Raw genomic sequence first — 20,022 nt, 5'->3', positions numbered from 1 at the left:
GAACAGGCTGGTGGGGATCGGCTGCTCCATTGGGATGAGGTCTGGGAAATTGAGGACACCGAGAATGAATTCCTGAGCTCCCACCTCCCACTGGAGACCCCTGGCAAGGCCCCCTCGCACCGCAGCCACCCACGGGCTGGGACACATCACCCGCACACCCCCCACATCCCCTGGCTTCATCCCTGAGGAAAATCCCACTGGATTGGGATGGAGCCAGCAGGGAGCGAGTCCCTGAGTGAAAGCAGGAGCTTCCACCCACCCCCAGCTTGGCTCTTTCTTCCCTCGTTCTTTTCCGCCCCTCTCGGATGTTCCCCTGGGTCCGATCCCTTTGAGTTCCGCTCCCTTGGCGGCGGTGGCAGCGATGCCATTCCCCAGACTCCCGCCTTTCCCCTCCACCGTGGTCCCACTTTTGTTTCTTGGGGACAAGAATTCCCTGAAATCTTCGGAATTCAGGCCAGGAGCAGATCCACCACCAGCACCTTCCCGGGGAGAGAACGCAGCCCTGCCGTGCCTCAGTTTCCCCACCGTGACTCTGATCCCTGCAGCAACCCTCAGGAATGACAACTGCCATCTCTTCCCATCCCGAATTCCTCCTTGCATTTATTCCTTCCTTCACTCCTCTCCTCGTGCCCACAGCTGATCTCCAGCCCCGGTTTCCTGCCCAGCTCCCGGATTTTCTCCCTTCCCGACGCCCCCAGCTCCTTTTCCACCAGCTCCTCCTTCCCCGCCACTTCCAGGGCGGCCTCCGAGAGACCCCACAAGCTCCGGGGCTCTTTCCCGTCAGTCCTCCTAAGGCAGCGCGCGGCAAACCAGGGCCGCTGAATTAATTAATCACTGAATTAATTAATCACTGAATCAACGGCTGAATTCGTCACCGGGCCGTGCCGCGGAGCAGCTGCTCGGCATCAGCCCAAAGGGCTCCCGGCTGCTGCTCCCTCCCTTTTCCGGGAGCACCGAGGGATGAGGAGCCTTTGCTGGGCACAACAACTTTTTTCTTTTTTTCTCCTTTTTTCGTTGCGTGACCCCTTTTAAAGCACCGCAGAGGAGAAGCAGCTCCCCGGGGATGTTTTTCCTGCCTTTGTGCCCTTCCCCGAGTCTCTCCCTCCGTTTCCCAGGCCAACAGAGCCGGCCCTGGGCTGCACCTTTCCCTGGAGCCCAGCCCATCCCAAACATTCGCGGCTCCTCCGGAAGCCTCCTGCCAGCTCTGCCTGCTCAAAGTCACCTTGTCCCAGCCCGCCGCGCTCCGGCCTCTCCCGGCAAATCATTAATCGGCTCCTCGGCATTCCCGCATGGAAAAATGCCCCAGCGGGTGCCCCCGGCCTGGCACTCGGACATGCAGCTGCCCGGGAAGCTGCTCCTGTCGGCGGCCGCGCTGCTGCTCCTGTCCCTGGCCTTCAGGTTTTATAGGAACCGCTCTCCTCCCCCGGGAAAAATCCCGCCGGGAGAGCAGCGGGAAAACCGGGATGGGGATGGGGCTCTGAGGAGGAGGAGGAGGGATGGGGGGGACAAATCTGGGAATGGCCCCGGGATGCGGCACGCGGCTCTCTGGGGAGAGAAGAGCTTTCCAAGGAATGAAGAGGAGGAGGAGAAGGAGGAGGAGGAAGGAGAGGAGGTGGGTTCGGAGCTGATTCCCAGGAAAGCCCCACTCGGTCCGGTCAGGATAGAAAGGGAGCTGGGAGGGAAACGGGGATGGAAGTTGGGAATTAAGTCAGTAAGTGAAGCAGGGGTTGAGCTGGGGAGTGATCCCAGGAGCAGGACGGGAAGTGAGCTGGGAAAAGAGCCGGGAAGCAAGCTGGGAAGTCAGCCAGGAAGAAAGCCAGGAAGCAAATTGATAACGAAGCCAGGAATTGAGTCAGGAAGTGAGCAGACAAACGAGCTGGGAAACAAACTGGGAAATAAATTGGGAATTAAGTCAGGAATCGAGCTGGGAAGTAACCTGGAAAGCAAGCTGGAAAGTGAGACAGGAATTGAGGGGGGAAGTGAGCTGGGAAGCAAGGCAGAAATTTTTCTGGGAGGTGAGTCAGGAATTTTGCTGGGAAGCGATCTTGGAAGCAAGGCAGGAGTCAAGGTGGGAAGCGAGCCGGGAATCTCGCTGGGAAGCGAGCTGGGCTCTCACGACCCCGCGGCCCTGGCCAGAGCATGGAACAGCCCCGCAGGGAGGGAAGAAGTTGCCCCGAGCTCTGGGCGTTCCCCAGGGATTCCCGATGCCCGGACGGAGGGGGATGGATGCGCCCAGAGCACGGAGCAGGATCCGGCTGGAGCAGGGAGGAGCAGGGAGGGCAGCACAGGGACAGTCCGGACCCTCAGCGTCACCTCCAGCCTGGGGCTGCTGCTGACGGCGAGCGAGGCAGGCTCGGACACCTCCTACTGCTTCTCCTCGGTGGCCAAGATCCAGGTGGAGGAGAACTTCATCCCGGAGCGCCGGGACAAGGACTGGGATAGCCCGCCCAGGCCTGGCCTGCGGGGCAAAGTCTACGACTACTTCATGCAGTCCACCTCCGAGTCGGTGTCCAGGCGGACGTCCCTGCCCTTCGTCCCTGCGGGGACATCCCAGCGCCGCAGGGAGCGGGACCAGGCAGAGCCGCAGAGCTCCGGAACCCAGGGGGAGAATCCAGCTTTGGAAATTCCTGATCCCAACAGCTCCTCAGCTCCACAGGAGGGCATGGAGAACCCTCCAGAGCCATCTTCTCCCGGCTGGAAGGGCAGCACCCTGGGGATCGCCCCCCTGCTCCCATTGCCCGGTGGGGTTCCAGCTGCAGGTCCTGAGCTGTCCCAGGTGTCACCCCCCGGCCAGGTGCACCTGGGGAACTGCTCCGAGGTTCTGCGCGTGGCCAAGGCGCGGCAGCTGCGGGCCCTGCAGGACGCCGCGCTCCAGGTGATGAGCAACCACCTCCTGCAGGTGCTGCGCTCCCCGGCCATCTACGGCCGCCTCAACGCCGGCGAGCGGGAGCTGCTCCCGGCGCTCCGGAGCCGCGGGCGGCCGCGCCTGGTGGTGGCCGATGTCCCCCCGGCCGAGCCCGGCCACCGCCGCGGCCGCCTCTGCTACTACGACGAGGACGGGGACCGCTGGTGCCAGCTGTGCCAGCTGCCGGCCGAGGTGGCCGGGCGGGGCTGTGCCGTGTGCTCCATGTTCAATTACCTGTTCGTGGTGCCCGGCTGGGAGGGCATGGGCCATGCGCGGAGCCCCTCACGCCGCGTGCTCTGCTACGACCCCCTGGGCGACAGCTGGCACGACGTCTGTCCCCTGCTCCAGGCGCGGCCACGCTGCCAGCTGGTGGCTCTGGACGGCCACCTCTACGCCATCGGGGGCGAGTGCTTGGCCACCGTGGAGCGCTACGACCCCCGGCGCGACCGCTGGGCCTTCACCGCCGCCCTGCCCAGGGACACCTTCGCCGTGGCCCACGCTGCCACCGCATGCGACGGGGACATCTACGTCACCGGGGGCACCCTGCGCTCGCTGCTGCTGCGTTATGACGCCCGCGGGGACAGCTGGGCCACCAGCCCGTCCGTCGGCGACAAGGACAGGACGGCCGAGCTGGTGAGCGCCCACGGGTTCCTGTACCGCTTCCAGCTGCGGCGCGGCACCGGCGGCGCCGAGGTCGCCGTGTCGCGGTGCAGCGCCAGCGCCAGGCTGTGGTACCGCTGTGGCAGCCACCCCCTGCCCGAGCCGGCCGGGCTGCGCTGCGCCGCCCTGGGCGGCCTCGTCCACTGCCTCGGCCGCGGTTTCCATCTCCGCTTCCTCGCCGACCCCGTCTCGCCACGCTTCGGGAACAAGGAGCTGCGGCCCTTCCCGGGCCCCCACGGGAGCCTCCTGCCCGCGGTCCTGGTGCTGCCCGAGGGGGGCACGGAGCCACCGCAGCCCTGAGGGTCCCCAAGGAGCCGTGGCAGCCAGAGAAGGAGCCCCCAGCCTAAGCTGTGCAATTCAAGACCTCCATGGACTTCCTCCCAAACTCCAGGATGGAGGAAGGGACCAAACACTTGGATCTGGCCTCTTCCCAAACCCCCAGAGGCAGGAAGGGATCGAACCCTTGGATCCAGCCTCTTCCCACTGCCCAGGATGGAGGAAGGGATCAAACACTTGGATCCAACCTCCTCCCAAACCCCCAGAGGCAGGAAGGGATCGAACCCTTGGATCCAGCCTCTTCCCACTGCCCGGGATGGAGGAAGGGATCAAACCCTCGGGCGCTGCCAGGAATCGCAGCCCAGAGGAGGCTCCAGGAAGAGCGGGAGGAGCTGGGCGGACTCGTTTGCTCAGGGGAGGTTAAACAGGGCCGTGTTTGTTTGGGTGGCAGCAAATCCCGGATCTCCGCGGGCTCCAGCTGTCCGGGCACCCTTCGGGACCTGAATCAGACCTGATTTAGGACCTGATTCAGACCTGACTTAGGCTCCAGGTGGGGAACATTGACCCGGACGCGGATGGGGAGTGGTTTAGGGTGGAGGTCGCTGAAGCTCCGCCAGCATCACTTGGACACCTCACCCACCCTGGGAAGAGTTCGGGGCTGGCCTCGTTATCTCTTATCTCGTTATTCCTCACCTCCTCCTCAGAGCGCAGTTGTCTGTATTTAATCTCTGTGTAAAGCGGCGCCGGGGGTTTAGGCACAGCTGGGCCTAAATTAAAGCCAACATTCGGTGAAATGAACCCCGCGCCTCGTTTTAAGCCGAGCCTAATTGGAGGCAAGAGCGCGCTGCATGTTCGACATCGCTAATTAGGCACGGCCGGCAGCTCCGGGGAGGCGAACACGGGAGCAGCGCTCCATCATTCCCTTTTCCCAGCTTTTCCAGGAGCAGTGCTCTATCTTTCCCTTTTCCCAGCTTTTCCAGGAGCAGTGCTCTATCATTCCCTTTTCCCAGCTTTTCCAGGAGCAGCGCTCCATCATTCCCTTTTCCCAGCTTTTCCAGGAGCAGTGCTCTATCTTTCCCTTTTCCCAGCTTTTCCAGGAGCAGTGCTCTATCATTCCCTTTTCCCAGCTTACACAGGAGCAGCGCTCCATCATTCCCTTTTCCCAGCTTTTCCAGGAGCAGTGCTCTATCTTTCCCTTTTCCCAGCTTTTCCAGGAGCAGACACCCCCTCATTCCCTTTTCCCAGTTTTTCTGGGAGCAGATGCTCTCTCATCCCCTTTTCCTAGTTTTCCCCAGTTTTTCCCAGCTCAGACACTCCCTCATCCCCTTTTCTCAGTTTTTCCATGCAATCCCTGCTTATCCCACAATTCCAGAGGGGCTGGGGGAAAGGAGCTCAAATCCCCCCAGTTCCACCTCCCGCTACGCCAGGCTGCTCCAGCCTGGCCTGGGACACTTCCAGGAATGGGGATTCCAGGTTTTTTTGGGAATTTTGCAGCTGCTTGGGGCAGTTTAGGAGAGCCTGGGTTAACATTCTCTCCCAAAGTCCTCCCGGAAGGATTCCTGGCACTGCCTGGAGCCTCCGGACCGAGGGCAGGGAACCTTGGGAGGCTGCGTTAATTAATGAGCCTGGGGCCAAGGTAATTAATTAACCCGGGGCTGCGTTAATTAACAAACTCGCCCAGGTTGCCTCTGCTGGCTGGGGGTGGATGAGGGACCCCTCCCTGTCATGGAAATGCAGGAATATGTTGGAGTATGAGGATTTTTTTGGGATTTACGGAATTTCCCAGCTGAAACATCCCAAAAGAGAGACTCTGGGATGTGCGAGGCGGAAATTCCTTCCTGGCAGCAGCGGAATGACCCCTCTGGAATGGCCCCGGGTTAAGGGGGGAAGGACTGGGATGAGGGTGGGGAAAATAAAGGGAAAAGGACAAATCCAAACCCACACTCACACCTGGAGATTTTGCTCCCTACTCCCAAATCCTGAAGATTTGGTTCATTCTCTCCCAAATTTCAAAGCTCTGGTTCTTTCCCTGCTCCCAAATCCCAGAGGTTTGGTACATTCCATGCTCCTGAATCCCAAGGGTTTGGTTGGTTCCCTGCTCCCGAATCCTGAAGGTTTGATCCCTTGTCCAACTCCAGCCTCCTTCTCCCACCCCAGGGTCGTTCCAGAGGGATCATCCCGCTGCTGCCGGGTTGGAATACCCACCTCGCTCATCCCAGAGTCTCTTTTTTGGGATGTTGCAAACCAGAAATTCTGTGAATCCCAAAACCTCCTTATTTTCCCATCATTATTTAACTCCTTGCTCCTCTCGCTCTGTGTTCCCCCATATTTCTGCTTTTCCCACCCTGAATTCCCAGTGCTGGATCATTCCAGCCCCTTGGAATGTGCGAACCTCTCCCGTCCCCATCCCAAATCCCGATTTTTGCCCTTTCTCTGTGACCGCTGCAGAGGAGAGCTCCCGGTGGGAGGGAACGCTGCCCTGGAGCCCTTCCAGAGGACATTGGATTGTTTTCCATCCCAGGAAAGCTTTCCCAGATCCCGCCTTTCTCCCGGCGCCGTTTCGTGTTTCACCTTCCCTGTAACCCCTTCCTGCCCGCCGATCCCGCGTTCCCAAGGGACGAGCGCCAAGGACGGGGCGCGGGCGGCGCTCCCTCCCCCGCTCCTGCACTCTCCAAGATTAATTTTGGGAAGCATTTGGGAGATTAAAAACAACCGGGGACATCCCGGCCTTGTCCTGCCGGCAAGGACACACGGGCCAGGAGCGTGTGGGAATGACTTTGGGATCAGGGAAAGAGAAAATAAATGGAAAAGGACAAATGCAAACTCAGGCTCAGACCTGGATGTTTCGTTCCCTGCTCCCAAATCCTGAAGGTTTAGATCGTGACCTGCTCCCAAATCCCAAAGGTTTGATTAGTTCCCTGCTCCCAAATCCCAAAGATTTCATTCATTCCCTGATCCCAAATCCCAAAGTTTTGGTCCTTTACCTACTCCCAGATCCCAAAGGTTTGGTTCATTCCCTGCTCCCAGATCCCAAAGGTTTGGCTCTTTCTCTTCCAAATCCCAAAGGTTTGGATCATTCCCTGATCGCAAATCCAGGACGTTTGGTCCTTCCCTTTCATCGGGATGTCCTGGATTTTCATGGAAATGTTGGAAAAGCTGCCACAATTTCCAAGGAAAAGGGTTGGGAGCACACGTGGTGCATCCCAATAAACTCCACTCCTTCCCCCACGGATCTTTCTGGAAGTATCCAAGGATGAACAACCAGAGGTCACCATGGATCCTGTGGGAGTGGGATTTTCCCTGGAATCCCTGGACCCATGGATGGGAACAGGGAGAGCTCCTGGATCCAACAGGGACAGCAGCTGGGACTTCTGAAAATCTGGGAATCCTGAGAATTGCAAGGACTCTCCAGCAGCAGAGATTCCTGAAATTCTGGGAACTCCTGGAGTTGCAGGGGCTCTGCAGCTGAAACTGCAGAAATTCTGGGATTCCCTGGAACTCTGGGGGCTCTCCCTGTTCCCACCCCCAGATCCAGGGAGCAGGAGAAGTTCATTCCGGGACAATTTTCGCAGCTCCAGCAGAATTCCCGGCACACCCCAGGCATCCGGAGCCGCCTCAGCATTCCCGTCATTTCTGCTTCCCAGCTTTTCCCCAGTCCTGCTTCCTCAGCACCTTCCCTTCCGCTCTGTTTTCCCTGGATTTGCTCTCGGGAAACCTCAGCAGAGCTGGGCCTGGGGAGCGGAAGAAAAGCTGAGCTGGCTCCGGGGGCTCCGCTGGAATTGCAGGGGGAGCTGGGGCTCTGGAAAAGCTCTGGAAAAGGGCTGGGAAGGGTCAGGGATTCCCAGGCACTGCTGGATCCCCCTCACCCCCCTCCTGGAGCTCCATCCCAATCCCAGAGCCGGAGCCATCCCTAGGATTGTTATCCCTGATCGCAAATCCCACTGGAACAGCAGTGGGATGGGAATGGGACGAGGTGTTCCCGAAGGATCAAGGAATATCCCAAAGGATCATGGAATAACCAATATTTGACCCCCAGGGATCAAATCCAGCTCTAAGCTCTGCTTAGACATCCCAAATTTCCACATTTCCAAACACTCCTGGGGCTCTGGAAGCCTTGGGAATGTTCCCATTCTGTGGGGAGCCAGATCAGCCCCGAACCCTCTGGAAGGAAAAACTTTTCCCGAAATCCAACATGAATCTGCAGGTGACACCAAAATCCAGGGAATCTGGGAATTTCCATTTCCATCCTCCAGGAATTCCAGGACTGCACAGGGACTGGGACTGGTCCAATCCAGAGAAATTCCTGGAATAACGCCTGGAATCCAGAGCCAGCGGGGAGAGGGGATTGTCCTGGGCTGTGCCCCCCGAGGCATCTCAAGGGAATCTGAGATTCCCAAGAGAATTCCAAGAGATCCCAAGGGGACAGAGCTGGGAAAACCTGCAGCAGGCCCTGCCTGGAGGGGGAAATTGGGAATTCGGGAGAGTTTTCTCCTGGAAATCCCCAGCCCCCTGGGATGGGATGGGATTCATAAAAATCCACAATTCCCTAAATTCCCACGCCATTCCAGCTGCATCCATGTGGGATTCCCACCCCAGTCCCATTCCCACATCATTCCCAAACTGTTCCAGCCGCATCCATGTGGGATTTCCATCCCAATCATCTCCATGGGACTGGGGCCTCTCCTGCTTTTTGGGGAGCATTTCCCTGGGGTTTTGAGGAGCATCTCCATGGATTAGGGGCCTGTCCTCCTTTTCTGGGGGACATCTCCATGGGTTTTAGGATCTGTCCTGCTTTTTGAGGAGAATTTCCTGCACTGGGATGTGACTTCCAGGGTTTTGCTTCCCTAAAGCAGCAGCGCTTCCAGAGGGGCTGGAAATCCCGATCCTGGAGAAATTCCATAAAAATCCACTGAGGCTGAGGTGTTCTAACTGAATTCCAGGGGTTTTTTGCACACTGGGAATTTTGGAGCTGGAGAATGAGGATGGAATTCTGGGATTTTCCTTTCCTGGGAGATCCAGATTTTCCAAACCAGCTGGAGAAGGGGACGAAGAATCCCAGGAATTTCCTGAAGATCATAGGGACCCTAAAACAGAATTCGGGATTATCTGGATCCCAAATTTTGGGATTTCAATGGAGGATTTTCCCTAAAAGGGGAAAAATCTGGGAATGAGGAGATGAGGAAAAATCCAGGAGTGCAGGAATTTACAGGAATTTTAAAATTTGGGAATTTTCAAAGGAAGCTGAGCCCAACGGATCTTCAAAATTCTCTTTCCTCAAAATTCCGAAATCGACAAAAATTCCCTTTTACGGAGCTTTTCCCCGGGGCGTTGCTGCCATCTAGGGGCTCCCGGTTGAAAACAGGGAAAAACGGAATTTATTCCTGGTTTCCCAGCATTATTCCCAGCCTTTTTTTCCTTTGGCTTTTCCAGCGGTATTTTCCTGCTTTATTTGCAGCTTGGATCTTTCTGGAATTTTTATTCCTAGATTACACCCAGGGTTTTTCCAAGATTTTTCATCCCCGCAAAGTTCAAGTTTCATCCCTGGAAGAATCCTGGCAAAGACTTGGGTGCTTCCCAGAAAAAAAAACTAGGAAGGCACAAAACATCTTTGGGCCTCAGCCAGGACGTAAAATTCCCAAAAATGGCAGGAATGTGGGAATTCCCAGATCCTCATTTCAACAAATCCCCCATTCCCACATGAACATGGAGCAGGATCCTCATTCCACCAATTTCCTTCCACATTTCTGTAGGGGAAAGCTGAAAATTCAATAATTTTGGAGTTTTTCCCCAATTTCTGCTTCTTCTTCCTCTCAGCTGCCCAAAAACATTTTGGGAATGATGGAACGTCCAGGGAAAAGTGGGAATTCCCATCCCGCTCCTCCCTGGGATCCACCAGATGCCCTTTTCCCAAAATACTTTCATTCCCAGGAATCCTGGATTCCTTTACTTCCCAATGCTCCTCACCCTAACAGGGCAAAAAAATTCCATGATTTTGAAACCAAGTTGAAATAGAGGAAAGGGAATTCCCAAGGAAAAAGGAGCTCAAGGAATAAAAAGGAGCAGCCAAAGAAATGGGAATTAAAAGGAATTCAAAAGAATTCCTGGAATTTTTAAGGAAAAATGGGATTTATTTCTGATTTTCCCAGATTTTCCTGGAGGTTTTCCGTTGAACTTCCCCTGGATCCATCCGGGCTCATCCCGAGGGCTCCAAGCACAAGGATCCCACTGGATCCCTCGGAGCAGCTCTGTGCCCAGGGAATGACAAAGGGGGAGGGAAAAGCAGGAATTGCAGCAGCCTTTTGAAAAACTCACCTCAGAAAGAAGAAAATTGGGATTCCTGAATTTCCCTGAGGCCACACTTGGGGGATATTGGAATTTTAGGGATTTATCCAGGCTCTGCTGGGGTTTTCCCCACGGGAAGGGCTCAGGCCAGGTTTCATCCCAAATTCCTGCAGGACAGGCAAAGGAAAACATGAGGGAAAAGTAAGAATTCCAGCAGCCTTTGGAAAAATCCAAGGGAAATCTGGAATCAGGGCAGTTTTTACAGCCTGGAGTAACCAAAGGAATCCTTTCCCATGAGATCATTTCTCCCAGTTCTCCTCATCCCATAGGGTTCCTTTGGGATCCATATCCAATTCCAACCTCCTGGAAAACCCTAGAGGATGATGGAATCCCAAATTCCCAACCCCAGGCATTCCCTGGGATTCCAGGGGGAGGATGATCCCTAAAAAACCCAGAACATCCATCCCTAACCCTTCCCACCCCTCAATTCCAATGAAATTATCCCAATTCCAATGAAATTATCCCAGTTCCAATGGAAATGATCCCTATTAACTCAGATTCCCTATTTTCCCAGACCTGAACTTCCCAGCTCCTGTCCTGGATGCTCATCTGGGATATTCTTCACCAGAATCCTGGAATTATTTGGGCTGGAAGGGCTTTAAATCCCATCCCATTCCCCCTCTTTCCATGGGGGGATTCCAGGGGGAGGATATTCCCTATACATCCCAGGAACATCCATCCCCCCTTCCCACCCCTCAATTCCAATGGAAATTATCCCAATTGCAACAGAAATTATCCCAATTCCAATGGACAATATCCAAGTTCCTATGGAATGATCCCAATTCCAGTGGAAATTATCCCGATTAACTCAGATTCCCTATTTTCCCATCTCTGAATGTCCCAGCTCCTGGCCCAGATGCTCATCCAGGATATTCCTCAGCACAATCCCAAAATTACTGGGGCTGGAAGGGTTTTACATCCCATCCCATTCCCCTTTTTCCATGGAGGAATAGCAGGGTGGAGGTGATCCCTATAAATCCCAGGGACTTCCATCCCCAGCCCTTCCCACCCCTCAATTCCAATGAAATTATCCCAATTCCAGTGGAAATTATCCCAATTAACTGAGATTCCCAGTTTTTCTAGGCCTGAATGTCCCAGCTCCTGTCCTGGATGCTCATCTGGGGTATTCTTCACCAGAATCCTGGAATTATTTGGGCTGGAAGGGCTTTAAATCCCATCCCATTCCCCCTCTTTCCATGGGGGGATTCCAGGGGGAGGATATTCCCTATACATCCCAGGAACATCCATCCCCCCTTCCCACCCCTCAATTCCAATGGAAATTATCCCAATTGCAACAGAAATTATCCCAATTCCAATGGACAATATCCAAGTTCCTATGGAATGCATCTGGGATATTCTTCACCAGAATCCTGGAATTATTTGGGCTGGAAGGGCTTTAAATCCCATCCCATTCCCCCTCTTTCCATGGGGGGATCCCAGGAAAGGATATTCCCTATACATCCCAGGAACATCCATCCCCCAGCCCTTCCCACCCCTCAATTCCAATTGGAAATATCCCTATTCCAATGGAAATTCCCAATTGCAACAGAAATTATCCCAATTCCAATGGACAATATCCAAGTTCCTATGGAATGATCCCAATTCCAGTGGAAATTATCCCGATTAACTCAGATTCCCTATTTTCCCATCTCTGAATGTCCCAGCTCCTGGCCCAGATGCTCATCCAGGATATTCCTCAGCACAATCCCAAAATTACTGGGGCTGGAAGGGTTTTACATCCCATCCCATTCCCCTTTTTCCATGGAGGAATAGCAGGGTGGAGGTGATCCCTATAAATCCCAGGGACTTCCATCCCCAGCCCTTCCCACCCCTCAATTCCAATGAAATTATCCCAATTCCAGTGGAAATTATCCCAATTAACTGAGATTCCCAGTTTTTCTAGGCCTGAATGTCCCAGCTCCTGTCCTGGATGCTCATCTGGGATATTCCTCACCAGAATCCTGGAATTATTTGGGCTGGAAGGGCTTTAAATCCCATCCCATTCCCCCTCTTTCCATGGGGGGATCCCAGGAAAGGATATTCCCTATACATCCCAGGAACATCCATCCCCCAGCCCTTCCCACCCCTCAATTCCAATTGGAAATATCCCAGTTCCAATGGAAATTATCTCAATTCCAATGGAAATTATTCCAATTAACTCAGATTCCCTATTTTCCCAGCCCTGAATTTCCAGATCCTGGTGCAGGCAGGGATTTGGGATCAGCTGGAACGAAGACCTGGGATTGTCCAGGATGAAGGTGTGGGAATTTCCTGGTGTCCTTCCAAGATGAATCCAGTCTCACATCCCGGTACAGGTGGAGATTTGGGATCCCCTGGAATGGAGGTGTGGGATGGTCCTCGTCTCTTCCAAAGACTCATCCAGCTCCACATCCCAGTGGTGGCAGGGTTTTGGGAACACCTGGAATGAAGGGATTGTCCCAGTGTCCTCTAAAGCCAGATCCAGCTCCACATCCCAGTGGGATCACCTGGAATGAAGGGATTGTCCCAGTCTCCAAAGATGGATCCAGCCCCACATTTCAGGGCAGGTGGAGATTTGGGATCACATGGAATGAAGGGATTGTCCCGATCTCCTCCAAAGTCAGATCCAGCCCCACACCCTGGTGCAGGCAGGGATTTGGGATCACCTGGAATGAACACATGGGATTGTCCAGGATGAAGGTGTGAGGTTGTCCTGGTCTCCTCCAAAGCCAGATCCAGCCCCAGATCCTGGTTCAGAGAGGGATTTGGGATCACGTGGAATAAAGGGATTGTCCTGGTGTCCTTTAAAGCCAGATCCAGCTCCACATTCCAGTGCCAGCAGGGATTTGGGAACACCTGGAATGAAGGGATTGTCAGGATTGTCCTGGTGTCCTCCAAAGTCAGATCCAGCCCCAAATCCTGGTACAGGTGGAGATTTAGGATCACCTGGAATGAAGGTGTGGGATTGTCCTGGTGTCCTCCACAGCCAGACCCAGCCCCATGTCCCAGGACAGATTCCCACGGACTCCAGGATCTCCGACATCTTTCCCCAAGGTGTCTCCATGGCTCTGGTGGGAACGGGGGATCAAACACTGGGAAGGCCGAGGGAGCTCATCCCACAATTCCTCCCCATCCCGACCCTGCGGACGTTGGGTTTTCCCCAGTCCCAGGGTAATTCCTTCCTTGGCAGAGGGGACACCCCCAGCAGGTCCTTCCCAATCCCAGCTCCCCCTGCTCCAGGCTCCTTGGACCCTGCTGGATGCTCAGGTCCCACTTGGAGCTCCCTGGAATTCCTCATCCTTGACATCCAGGATTCTTATCCCCACCAGGGGCCGGGAGGAGCTGGGGGCTCATCCAGGTCTCCAGATGGGGCTGTTGGAAGGGCTCAGGATTCCATGGAATCCTCCCCACCTGATCCATGGCTCTGGGAAGGAGGATCCGAGGTTCCAATGCTGCTCATTCTATCTGGCCCAGCATTCCCAAGTCTCCAGGGCCACCAGAACTTTATGGAAATTATAATTTATAGAGAAAAAACTTTTCTAGAGAAAATATAATTTTATGCAAAATCAATCATTCATCCATGGATCCCCTATCAGTTATCCTGGGGATGGATGGATGGAAGGATGAATGGATGGGTAAAGGGACGGATGGATGGACAAACCAGGGAATCTTTTCCCGAACCTTCCGGCCGAATCCACACGGTGGCAGCAGGGATCTGCCGGTGGAGCGCCGGGAGCTGCCGCGCAGTTTATCCCAAAAAATCCACGGATGGCGGCCGAGGAACTGCTCCATGGAAGGGGTTCAGAGATCCCCGGAGAGATCCCAAGGAAATTCCGCTCACAGGGAGAGAGGGAGGGAAACGTCCCTGTCCCTGTCCCGGCCGTGTCCGAGCACAGCGGTCCCAGGACACACTGACCCCTCCGGAGCTGGGGGTTCCTGCAGGAATTCCCCCCTCAGGCGGCACTGTGGGACAGGAAAAGGATCCCGGAACGGTTCAGGTTGGGTTGGAGGGACCTTCGAGCCCATCCCATTCCATGTCCGGACACCTTCCCTGGTCCCAGGTGCTCCAGCCCCATCCAGCCCAGCCTGGGGCATTCCAGGGATCCAGGGGCAGCCACAGCTTTTCTGGGAAGCTGTGCCAGGGCCTTGCCTCCTTCCTGGGCAGGAATTTCTTCCCAAATTACCCCTCTTTCGGTCTGACTCATTCCTTCTTATCCTGACACTCCACTTCCCAAGGAGCATTCCCTCTCCAGCTTCCCTGGAGCCCCACCAGACACTGGAAGTCGCTCCAAGTTCTCCACATTCATCCATCCATCCATGCATCCATCCGTGTGTCCATCCATCCGCCCGTCCCTCCATGCGTCCAAGCTGCTCCAATCCCTTCGGCATCTCCGTGGCCTCCTCTGGACCTTCTCCAACAGTTCTGTGTTGGAGCAGAGAATTCCAGGTGGGATCTCAGGAGTGGTCCTCCCTTCCCTTCCCTGCTGCCCTCATTCCTTGGGACGCACCAGTGACAGGGATTTTGGGCTGGAATGCTGGGATGAGGATGGTGGGAGAGAGGGATGGATCCACAGAAATCCCATAAAAATTCCCAAAATTCCTATTCCTGGTCTAAAACACTGGAATGTGCTTTTTTTCCCCATGGAAAATCCCTTTATTTCCCCATTTAATTCTGTATGACCCCAAAGGTTTGGGAGCTTTATTCAAATATTAATAAAATATTAGCAAATACTTTTGTGTGAATATAAAATCAGTAATAATTAATGTAAATAAATAATATAAATAAATACTAATTAAGTGTGAATATTAAAATAATTCCTGTAGAAGTCTCAATCCTACAATTAAAGGCATCCCAAATTATTTTATTTTTCCTTTTTTTTGATTGTTTTATCAATTTGTTTGTGCAATTTAGCATTGGCAATATAATTATTATTAGTAGCAGTAGTAGTACTGGCAGTACTACTAATAATAATAATATTTCAATCAATATTTGATGAGTTTTAATCAATATTTTGTGAGTTCATTATTGATAATTTCTGAATTAATCAGTATGTGTGTGAGTTTATTATTGATAATCCCTGAGTTAATCAATAATTGTATGAGTTTATTACTGATAATTCCTGATTTTTATCAATATTGTGCAGATTTATTATTGATAATTCCTGATTTCCATCAATATTTAGGTGAGTTTATTATTGATAATCCCTGATTTAATTAATATTTATGAGAGTTGATTATTGATAATTTGTTTCCATAATTGATATTGATTTCCATCAATATTTGGTCAGTTTATTATTGATAATCTCTCATTTTCATCTATGTTTGGCAAGTTTATTATTGATAATTCCTGATTTCCACCAATATTTCATAAATCTATTGATAATTCCTCATTTTTATGAATTTGGCTGAGTTTTTTACTGATAATTTCTGATTTTGATCAATATTTGGGATCACTGACTTGTTCCTGCTGAGTTTTTTAACCTTCGTGCTCCTCCTGATGGAATTTCTTGGATTTCCAGGGATATTCAGGCCTGGCTTTACCTCACCTGGTGCAACAAGTGGGGCTTTGTTAGACTCGGTATCAATAATTATTAATAATTATCAATAATTATCCTCATTAATCCCAGCAAGGGAGGGATATCCCACCCAGGAATTCTCCTCAAAAAGCAGTACAGAACCGAAAACCCATGGAAATACTGCCCAAAAACCCACGGAGATGCTCCCAAAAATCAGGACAGGCCCCAGTCCCATGGAAGTGCTCCCATAAAGCAGGACAGATCCCGATCCCGATCCCATGGAATTTCTCCTCAAAAAGCAGGACAGATCCCAAACCCCATGGATATGTCCCCCCAAAAAAGCAAGACAGACCCCAATGCCATGGAAATGCTTCCCAAAAACCCATGGAGATGCTCCCAAAAATCAGAACAGTCCCATGGAGATGCCCCCAAAAAGCAGGATAGACCCCAAACCCCATGGAAATTCCCTTCAAAAAGCAGGACAGACCCTAATTCCATGGAAGTACTCCCTAAAAGCAGAATAGGATCCATCCCAAGGAAATTCTCCTCAAAAAGCAGGACAGATCCCAATCCCATGGAAATGCTTCCCAAAAAACCATGGAGATGTCTCCCAAAATTCAGGACAGGGCCCAATCCCGTGGAGATGTCCCCAAAAAGCAGGACCCCAAACCCCATGGAAATTCCCCTCAAAAAGCAGGACAGATCCTAAAACCCATGGAGATGTCCCCCAGAAAATCAGGACAGACCCAAATCCCATGGAAATGCTTCCCAAAATCCCATGGAGATTCTCCCTAAAAGCAAAATAGGACCCAATCCCAGGGAAATTCTCCCAAAAAAGCGGGATAAATCCCAAAACCCATGGAGATGTCCCCCAGAAAAGGAGGACAGGCCCCTAATCCATGGAGATGCTCCTCAAAACCCCAGGGAAATGCTCCCCAAAAAGCAGGAGAGGCCCCAGTCCCATGGAGATGATTGGAATGGGAATCCCACATGGATGCGGCTGGAACGGTTTGGGAATGATGTGGAAACGGGGATTGGGGTGGGAATGCAGCTGGAAGGGGCGAGAATTAGGGAATTGTGGATTTTTATGGATCCCATCCCATCCCAAGAGGCTGGAGATGTCCAGGAGAAAACTCCCCGGAAATCCCGATCCAAATTTCCCCCACCCCGGGCTTTCCCAGCCCTGCCCCTTCTCCAGAGCCGCTTGGGATCTCTTGGGATTCTCTTGGGAATCTCAGACCCTCGCTGGGCACATCCCGGGACAATCCCCTCTCCCCCGGCTCCGGATTCCAGGCGTTATTCCAGGGACAGATCCGGGCGGGACGAGCCCCGGGATCCCGGGAAATCCGGGAAAACCCCAGCGGCGCCCGGAGTGGGGCCGAGCCTCGGGAAAAGGGGATTTAACCCCGCTCCGGGAATCCGAGCTGGGAAAAGCGGGGACGGGAATTCTGTGGGATCGGGAGCGTCGGGGTCCAAAGCGGGAACGGGGCCGCTGCAGCCTCGCGGTTGGGATTTATCCCGTGAAAATTCCCGGCTCATCCCAGAGATGTCGGGCTTGGATCAGGGAACGGCTCCAGGCCGAGTTAAACCCGACCCAGGGCGGGGCCGCTCCGCCCTTTGAGCCCCGCCCGGGACTTCGATCCTGGGTTTGGGGTCTGGGAAAAACAAACCGGGGACACCGGGACCTCCTGGGGACACCCCTGGGGGCATCTAGAATCTCCTGGGGACATTTGGGATCGGACGGGGACACTCGGGGTCTGCTGGGAACACTCCTAGGACACTCCTCAGGACAGTCCTAGGGACACTGCCGGGGACACGTGGGATCTCCTAGGGACACCCTGGATCTGCTGGGGTCACTCCGAGGACACTCCTGGGGACGCCCAGAGTCTCCTGGAGTCACTCCTGGGGACACTTGGGATCACCTGAGGGTCCTCGGGATCTCCTTGGGACACTCCTGGGGACACTTGAGATCCTGGGGACGCCCAGAATCTCCTGGAGTCACTCCTGGGGACACTTGAGGTGACCTGGGGACACTGCTAGGGGACACTCCTGGGGACACCTAGAATCTCCTGGAGACGCTTGGGATCACCTGGGGACACTCAGGATCAGCTGGGGACACTCCTGGGGACACCGAGGATCTGATGGGGACAGTCCTGGGATCACCTGGGGACACCCTGGATCTCCTGGGACATTACCAGGATCTCCTGGGGACACCCCTGAGGACACCCAGAATCTTCTGGGGACACTTGGGATCTCCTTGGGACACTGGGGACAGTTGGGATCACCCTGGGGATCTGCTGGGGACACTCCTGGGACACTGCTGAGGACATTCCTGGGACACTCCCGGATCCCCCGCTCCTGGAAAAAGAGAATTCATTGAATTCATTAATCCATTAATCACTATTTTCCCACCTCCCGAGCTCCTTCTCCCCTCGCCGCCTTTCCCGGGACCCGGAGCCCTCCCGGTCCCGGCTTCTCCCGGCGCTGAAAAACTCCTCAAAAATGCGGAAGTCCCGCAGAAATATTTTCCTTTCAATCCCCGTTTTTCAAGGTGGATTTCTCTCCCTTTAAAGGGAGATTCCCGGGATAATCTCTTGGGAAAATAACTCTCGTCACCGCGGGGTCTCCCACGGAAAACCTTCCCACATCCATCACCTTCCTGGAACTGCGCGAGGAACCAACTTTTCCTTAAAGAATTCATCCCCGGGCGCTTTTGGGCTTGGTTTGGTTTTGCTTTTTCCGTCCTTGTGTTGAAAATCGGGATCGAATCCTTCGGGTTTTCCTCCTGAGCAGCCCCTGAGTGATTCTCCAGGGAAATTTCTCCTTCCTGGGTGTGCCCGCTCCAGAAATGGGATGACATCCCTAAAAAATAATAAAATTTTAAAAATAAGAAAAGGACTTTTTGGGGAGAATCCTAATTCATAAAAAGAAAATTTTAAAAGGGTTTTTTGAGGAGAATTGCAATAAATAAAATCGCTCATTGGGGAGATTTTCCAGACGGGTTTAATCAACCTGAGAGCGTCTTTTCCGTGGAGAAAATGGGATGTGGAGTCCTTTTATCCCAAAAATCCGCCTTTCCAAGCGCGCATCCGAGTTGGAAACCTTCCCGCGAGGGATGCGGGGGATAACGGGATGCTCCTAAAAAACCCCAAATAATCCCAGGCCGATCCCAGCGCGCGTTCCCGCGGGAATCGCGGCATTTATCGAGCAGGAACATACCTTAGGAAACCATGGAGATGCGCCGGGAAGGTGGGGAGCGCAATTCCCGCCGGGAAAGCTCCGGGAATTCCGCATCCCGATGGATGCCGGCTCTAATCCAGAGAACCGGCCTCGGCTTTTGTCCACGAGGCAGAGCCGGGAGAATATGGGAAAACTGGGAAAAAAAAAAAAAAAAAAAAAAAAAAAAGGAAAAATTTTCAAATTTAACCCCAAAGAAGGATTTGGCCCAGGTGACCACTCCTGGAGCGGATTTTTGGGGTGATGGGTGGGGACAGGGATGTCCCCTCCCTGGTGGGGACAGTCCCTGTCACCCCCTGACCCCCACCCCAGACAGACCCCGGGTGCGGCCGCAGCCTTTCCCTCTCAAAATTAATATAATAATAATAATAATAATAATAATAATAATAATAATGCACTTTGCGTGCCCGGAGCTGCAGGAGAAAGTGAATTTATTCCTTTTTTTTTCTTTTTTTTTTGTCTGAAAGTGCCGAATCTTCCCCCAATTCCAGCAGAGCCGGGCGGGGGAAGGAGGGAAAACAAACGCGGCGTTTGAAGTGCGGGATTTTCCTGCCGGCGAGGTGACCCCGGAGCGGCGGGGAAGGAGGGCTCGGGCTCGGCTCCCGGGGTCTCACCTTCCCCCAGCGCCGGGAGAGCAGAAATATTTAATTTTCAACTTTATTCCCAGGCTCCTTCCCCCCCATCCCGGCAAATAATTGAATTACGGCGGCAGGAATGCGGCGGGGCCGGGGCCGGGGCTTTTCCCCCGGAAAACTCCGGGAATTGGAGTATTTTGGGAAGCGGGGAAGGAGCGAGATTTATTTTCTTTCGCCAAAGTCGCGCCTGAGCCCAGCTCAGAGTTCGGGCGCAACTTGACACCTCGGGAAGAATTTTAGAAATCGCTCTTTCCCCTCCCCACACTGTCCCGGTTTTTAAAATTTATGTTGGACGGGGATTGGGGTGGAAAGGCAGAAAACCCCAAAGCGCGCAGGTTTAGGCGCGGCTTAGGCCGAGCTGAGGCTGAAGATTGGGCTCCAGGCCGGGCTTAACCCCAAAGCGAAGCCGAGGGAGGAGCGGGGCGGGCTGGGGGGGCCCGGCCGGGCTTTGGGCTCCGGATCGGGGCTGGCG

At 53.7% G+C, this 20,022-nt stretch overlaps 1 protein-coding gene across 1 annotated transcript; it reads left to right on the top strand.

The window, feature by feature from the left end:
- The first annotated feature begins 1,297 nt into the window (after nucleotides 1–1,297).
- Nucleotides 1,298–3,865, top strand: KLHDC7A (kelch domain containing 7A). The gene is made up of 2 exons (XM_041419827.1): nucleotides 1,298–1,979; nucleotides 2,016–3,865. Exons 1-2 carry the CDS (start codon nucleotides 1,298–1,300, stop codon nucleotides 3,863–3,865), a joined length of 2,532 nt encoding a protein of 843 aa, XP_041275761.1.
- The last annotated feature ends 16,157 nt before the right edge of the window (nucleotides 3,866–20,022 follow it).

The sequence above is a fragment of the Onychostruthus taczanowskii genome, unplaced genomic scaffold (genome assembly GCF_017590055.1).
Source record: "Onychostruthus taczanowskii isolate IOZ18803 unplaced genomic scaffold, ASM1759005v1 scaffold61, whole genome shotgun sequence".
Lineage (NCBI taxonomy): Eukaryota > Metazoa > Chordata > Aves > Passeriformes > Passeridae > Onychostruthus > Onychostruthus taczanowskii.
Note: the sequence above shows the minus strand (reverse complement) of the source record. Positions and strands in the feature narration are given on the sequence as shown.